This window comes from Pipistrellus hanaki (genome assembly GCF_964339955.1).
Source record: "Pipistrellus hanaki genome assembly, chromosome: 5".
Taxonomy (NCBI): domain Eukaryota; kingdom Metazoa; phylum Chordata; class Mammalia; order Chiroptera; family Vespertilionidae; genus Pipistrellus; species Pipistrellus hanaki.
Genome location: NC_140507.1, coordinates 3,815,276 through 3,822,029, shown reverse-complemented (window position 1 = coordinate 3,822,029; position 6,754 = coordinate 3,815,276). Strand labels below are relative to the sequence as shown.

At 60.2% G+C, this 6,754-nt stretch overlaps 1 protein-coding gene across 1 annotated transcript; it reads right to left on the bottom strand.

The window, feature by feature from the left end:
- Positions 1 to 291: 291 nt before the first annotated feature.
- BOD1 (biorientation of chromosomes in cell division 1) lies at positions 292 to 6,145 on the bottom strand. The gene is made up of 5 exons (XM_084886223.1): positions 5,615 to 6,145; positions 3,047 to 3,171; positions 1,965 to 2,161; positions 821 to 983; positions 292 to 789 (listed from the first exon to the last, which is right to left on the bottom strand). The coding sequence occupies exons 1-3, from the start codon at positions 6,092 to 6,094 to the stop codon at positions 1,966 to 1,968; spliced, it is 801 nt and encodes a 266-aa protein (XP_084742349.1). The 5' UTR covers positions 6,095 to 6,145; the 3' UTR covers positions 292 to 789; positions 821 to 983; position 1,965.
- Positions 6,146 to 6,754: the final 609 nt, after the last annotated feature.

Sequence of the window (6,754 nt, the reverse complement as noted above, 5' to 3'; positions counted from 1 at the left end):
TAGACACACGCCAGACCCCACCCGGAAACCCTCCCCTAGAATTTCCCCAAGCTCCTGCACATTCCAGTCTGAGAACATGAACAGAACGCACTGCCCTCAGCTGTGGACCAGTCCAGGGAGGAGAGGATCGGCCTGCCAGGTCCACCTGCGCCTGTGGCTTTGGGGCGATGGCAGTTGTGTCTTCCGGCCCTTCCCCGCCGGAAGCCACGTGCTGTGCACAGGAGGGACACGGAGGCGGGGGAAGGCTTACCCTGCAGACCCCGGGTCTAAGATTCAGTGGAAGCCTCAGAGTAAGAGTATGAAATGATTTTATTATAAAACTTAGGCAATTTATTAACCATTCACCTTCTAAAAAACACAAACATGAGAATACAGTAAACACACCCGGGACTTGCCCTCCTCGTGGGTCGGAAGCAGCCCTGGACAGAGCCTGCGGACGGTCCCTTTGCTAGTGTCGCGCTGTGGGGCCCGTGCTGGCCGCCTCTTCGGGAAAGGACAGTAAAGCTACAAGGTTCATGCACAAGAGGGTCACAACTACAGCCACGTGATGCTCACGGCTTGCGCATCTAGTCTGCAGCTCTGAGAGGCAATGCCAACCAGCCGGCCGCAGACCCTCCCGGCTCGGCGCTGCCCTGCCCAGGAGCTGCCCATGGGACCGCTCCCCTCCCTCCCGGAGCACAAACTCCAAAACCCACCCGCAGGCTCCAAGTTCAAGTATGAGGTCTGTCTGAGGACAGCCCGGTGGATGTAGTGTTTCCTCGTTCTCTGTAGTGTCTGCTGGTGTGGTCCCTGGGACGAGCTGGCCATGCGGCAGGGGCACACGGGCCAGCATCCCTGCCGCCAACCTCGCTCCCCGGCCAGCGTGGACCACGCTCCAAAGGCAAAGGTGACGACCGTGGCCTGCCTTCATTCTGAAGCCGTACCGCTACGAACGGAATCCACTTCACCTCTGCAATGGAGCTTCCAAAAACACCAGGCACCGCCTAAACAGGAGAGAACCTATCAAAACGAGACCACGCTGACCGGGTTTTCTGTTCCGAAGGAACGGACAGCCGGGCTAGGAGGGCGGTGTTTGTGTGTGTGTGTGAGTGTGTGTGAGTGTGAGTGTGAGTGTGTGTGTGTGTGTGTGTGTGTGTGTGTGAGACAGTGTGTGAGTGTGTGTGAGAGAGTGTGTGTGAGTGTGTGTGTGTGAGTTTGTGTGTGAGTGTGTGTTTGTGTGAGAGACTGTTCTACACCCATGGCATGGGGCTCCCACATGGGCACCAGAGGCAGCTCTGCTCTGAAAGAGTGCCCATGTGAGCCCGGTGCCCGCTCTGTTCACTCGCTGATGCTTCTCAGAAAGAACAGACACCCCGAGGGGCCTTACAAACAGGACCCGGAGCAGAAGGAGGGCAAGGCAGCCCAGTGGTTACTAACAGGGCCAATGCCGGCCACTGCTGCCACGGCCCACCTGAGCGTCTCCCAGGCCCTGCGAGGAGCAGTGCTGTGTGCATCCGGAGCCGGCTTTAAACATTAACTCCCAAAGGTAACAAAGAGGGGGCCGTCCAGAGGGCCTGGTCACCGACAGTGGCACTCAGCTCCTTCAACCACAGGACGGCCAGCAGAGTGTCAAGCAGACTCAGCCCCGTTTAGGGTGAGGCCGCTTTTGAATACATTGCTTGATTTTATGTCCAAATTACAAACCCAAACTTAAGCAATTTCAGGAAAACAACGATTCTCATTTGAATGTCCCTGGGGCACCCCAGCCACCCCACAGGGGGCCTAAAGCAGTGACTCCTCACAGTGGGGACCCTGGGCTCCAGGCACGGACTCCTCATGATGAGCTGTGAGCTGACTACGTGGTCAGAGAGGTCCGTCTGCACGTACTTTCCTGCACAGACCAGACCGCTGCCCCAGAGACGGCTGCCCTGCCACCCGCCCCCTGGGAGCCGGAGGAGCGTGCTGCTCTCTCCGGAGGCACAGACCTTAGGGGGCGTCCTGGGCGGGGCCCGGGCCGTCCTGGCCCTCCGGCTCCGGAGGGGGCGCTGGTGCGGCTTCCCTCTTCTTGGCCGCCAGGAACTCGTGGATGGCTCGCTCGATCTGGGGCCTGAAGATGTGGTTCAGTTTGGGGTCCACCACCTGAGAGATGATCCTGTCCACGCCGGCTTCCAACATCCCCGACCTGTGGAGGCAGAGACCACCCGTTACTCAGCTGCTCTGCCTCCTCCCGTCCCAGCAGGTGTCCTGTGGGGCCCAGCCAGCGCCCCTGCGGCTGCTCCAGGGAGGGCTTCCCAAGCTGGCCCATCGGCAGAGTTCAAGTTGCCGTCTTTCCACTTAGAGCAGCTCCCAACCAGAAGCTCCCATCCCGCCTCTCAGTCCCCTCCACGGCCCCCTCCGCCCGTGCAGGGACCACGGAGAGCGACTGACTCATGAAGCACCAGGTGACGGGCGGAGCTGAACCCGCCAGCGAGCTGTGGGCCAGCGAGCTGTGGGCCAGCGAGCCTCCCGCCGCCACCTGGCTCCGCCCACCAAAGGCACGGTCACCCCGTTCCCCGGGCCGCGCTGCGGCTGGGACCTAGAGCACCAGGGACTTGTAAACAGACAGGAAACAAATTGGTTCTAAGCTCCTAAGGGGCCAAGATCCACCCCAACCCCTTTTCAAAGCAGAGCCAAATTGGCCAAAATGTCTGTGTTCAAACATTTGGGGCAGGTGGTGAGGAAGAGGTGGTGACAGGAAGCTCGTCGCATTTGGAAAGCCTGGAAGACTCCATGGAGGTTCAGACCAAAGTGTCCGAGGACTGACACGTGTGAGCACCACCACAGCACGTGGGCAGCTACTTCTTTTCCTTCAGACCGGAGAGTGCCTGGGCCAGGCATGTGACAGGAAGCTGCACAGGCTGGAGAAACCGGCCAGGATTTCAGCTGAGTCCTGTGCGTCCCTGAGCGTGAGTTGTAATGAAGGACGGTCTGCTGCAGCTCCTAGGGAGCCACCGTCCACCCGGACCCGGCAGCGCCCGCACCGGCCTGTGCCTGGACCGCGTCCCGCCCTCTGAGGCCCGCTACTCACTGAACCACGCTCTGCCGCAGGCCGTTCCGCAGCTGGTTCTTGTTCATCGTCGGGTTCCACTCCTGCTTGTCCAGATGTGTGGAGACAAAGTTATCCACTTTCTGCCGCAGGTTCTGGTAGGCCGGCTAAGAGATCAGAAAGGGGCAAGGTCAGCAGTTACTCGCACTGACGTTGTGGTCATGTCGTTCGGAACGCTGCTTTTCAGACACGGACTCTCCGGTCCCCGCTAACTTCACGGCCACGCAGCAGGCAGAGCGTGAATTATGCCAAGGAGCGCCAGATGCTTTATGTTGTGATCACACTGACTTTTCCAGTAACCCTCCGAGGGAGGTCCTCTGAGGTCCCTCCCCCCCTTTAGAGGTGGAAATGTAGGCTTCCACACAGTACACAGCTTGCCCACAGGCCAGACCCAGGCTCTTTCCGAACCACAGGGGCTGGTTCTAGGCCCCTCCGCTGCTTACCAGCTCTCCGACTTCCCCACGGCCACAGCCTGAGCCTCAGTCACTGCCAACAGGAAAGCGGTGCTGTTTCCACCCCCCTCCCTCTCAGCAACAGGCCCGGGAAGGCCTCTGCACCCGTGAAGGACCCCCGCCCTCAGCTGGACACAGGAACGCGGACTGAAGTCTAAGCCCACGGAACACGGGGAAGGCAGGACATCCAGAGAGGAGCGGAGAGGCACCCGCTGATCCCAGACCAGCTGCATCAGGACAGACTGAGGGACGTGGTGAACACAAGGAACGCAGGCCGGGCCTCCAGAACCGTCAGCCCCGCCAGCTGCTCTTCTCCAAAACCGGGTGTAAACGTGCCCTGTTCACCCTCCCACACGGGCGGAGGGCACCCCCCACCCCAGTGATGCTCAGTTTGGTGCTGTGATCTGAGCTGGCAATGGATTGCCAGTGGCTCCGGGCCCCGATGACCCTCCATAGCACCCACGTCCCGGGCAGCCCCCGCTCCTGTAGTCTGGACTCAGGGTGAGCAAACGTGCTGCAGACCTAACCCCAACCCATAGCCAGATCCCAGCTCAGGCAACCTGCGGCCCACAGGGGGCCACCAGCTGGCACCTATCAAGACCAGCTGGACCCCGGGACATGCAGCCCCGTGGCCGGAGAACGGCGCTTGTCATGAGCCACACAGATTTGGCTTCAGACGTAGGGTCATTGTGGCCAAGTCTGCTCACAGCCAGATACATGAAATCGCCCAAAGCATCAGCAGGCCTTTGCGCCATGAGCGGACTCTCCCCACAGGCCAAGAACACGGACTCACAGACACGAAGACTCACTCTCCACTCACCCCGGAAGGAGGAAGGCAGGAGGCGAGCGAGTTAAAATTCTCATGTACTACCTGCCCAGCAGCTCCTTTTCCGGGTGCCCACCTTCCCACCGACACCAGAGGAGGGCAGGGGCGCCATGTCCCGGCCACAGCACCTGACTCCACTGAGGCAGTGTTTCCCAACCTTCTCTCACGATGAGAATCACCTGGTGGAGTTGTTAAAACACAGAGTCCTGAATCCCAACTAAGAAGTGCTAAACTAGAATTTTTGAGAACATATAGGTAAAATTGCATACCTAACTTAGTGCTCTGTATATAACATCTGTCTTAGAGCACTAGTTAAGTATACAATTTTACCTATATGTTCCCAAAAATTCTAGTTTAGCATTTCTTAGTTGGGATTCAGGAATCTGTGTTTTAACAACTCCACCAGGTGATTCTCATCGTGAGAGAAGTTTGGGAAACACTGCGTGACTAAGGCAATGCTAACACTCCCTGGGATTTTTTTTCTTTCTTTTTTTTTTAAATCAATTTTTATTGTTCATATTATTACAAAAGTTCCTCATTTTTTTCCCCCTCCACCAGGTTCCCACCCCACCCTCTGCCCTTTCCCCACCCCCCATTGTCCTCATCCATATGGGATTTTCTTTTTAACTGCAGCTGAGCGTCCCTTCCGGAGGAGGAAGAGAAGAGGGAGGAAGCCAGAGTAAGACAGAATCAAGAGATGCTAGTCACCAAAGGGAGGTCCTTGGCAGCCGGGTAAAGTGAAGGAGCATTTTACTGGGGGGCTGACCCATCGCAGGAGGATGGAAAGCAGGCCCCCAATGCCCTTTGGTCGGCGACGGAGTACAAAGCAGGGTGCCGGCTCTCAGCTGCCCACGCGGGTCCGCATCGCGGGGCTGGAGAAAGGGAGCGGGAGGCCCCACAGGACAGCTGTGCACCCCCCCCTCCCTCCCCCACCCGGCTCTCCCACCGTTCACCGTGAGGTCTGAGAGAGGCTTAGGAGCCCCATTCTCGGCGAAGCCAGGGGGGCAGGCTCCCACACCGGCACTGAAACCCCGAGTTCAGAGAAGCCGCAGGCGGGGCTCCAAGGGACCGCTACCTGGGGGGCCGGGAGCCGGACCCACGTGCGCATCCCCCCGAACGCGCCCGGTGCTGCCCCCCAGCGGCCTGCCCTCCCCGCCGCCCGGATTTCCAGCCGCATCTTTTGTTTTCCTCCCGGCTCTGGCCCATCAAAGCTGCTCCGGGGCGGCCTCCCGCCGGGCCCGGTCCGGTCCGGTCCGGTCCGGTCCCCGGTACCTTGGTGTCCACGTCGGCCAGGCAGTCCCGGCGGAAGCTGTCAAACAGGCCGCGGCTCTTGAGCTGCTCCACGATGAGCGCGATGAGCTGCGGGTCCCCGGGCGGCAGCGAGGCCGGGTTGATGGGGCCGCCGCCGCCGCCCGCCGCGGCCGCCCCGGGCCCCGCCGCCGCCGGGCCCGCGCCCCCGCCGCCCGCGCCGCCGCCGCCGTCCGCCATGCCTGCGGCCCGGGCCCGCGAGGGAGACCCAAGGCGGCCGCCTCTCAGGGCCCCGGGCCGAGCAGAGGCGGCGGCGAAGCGGGAGCCGGAGGCGGCGGCGGCGGGGCAGAGGGCGGAGGGGGCGGGGAAGGCGCGGGCGCGGGCGGAGGAGGGGAGGGCGGCGGCGGCGGCGAAAGGGGGGGCGGCGGCGGGGGAGGAGGTGGCGGAGGCAGGTTCTGGAGCAGGAGAGGTGGCGGAGTAAGCGGCCCGCAAGGCCCGCTCCATCCCGGGCGCTCCTCGGATGACGTCGCCTCTGGCATTGGCCTTGTGGGGCGGGAGGTTTTCGGCACTCCTCGCCGGCGCTCTTATAGGAGGAAGGCGGGCGGGACGGAACTACAACTCCCGGCAGGCTTCGCGGCCGCTCGCGGGCGGTGTGCGGGGCACTATGGGACTTGTAGGCGTGGGCCGTCGTGATTTCCGCGATGTGCAGGTGGGAGGCTTTCTGGTCTATCACTGCAGCTCTTGCTGTAAATCAGTGTTTCCCAAACTTCTCTCATGAGTTGGGAAACACTGATTGTAAATGAGCATCTCCCAACAGTGCCTAATTATAAGGACCACCCGCGGGGCTGGTTAAAAGTGTAGCTGAACAGGTTCATCCCTCAGAGATACTCATCCACGTTTTCCTGGGTTGGGGCCTAGGAACCTGCTTTGTAACCTGCATTCCCTCGGCCTCCTTGGACAGTATGATGCGGGGAAATCAGGAAACAATGAATTAGTCAAATTTCTATTATTCAGAAGTGTTTTCTCCACCCCCCCCCCCCCCCTTCTGATTTTAAGAGTAACTCATGGTTATTTTAGAAAATTGGAAAAGAATGGGAAATGGTTTCCCTAAATTCTTTTTTACACGTGCGGATTTCCTCCCAGGTGTTAACAATAATAATGAAC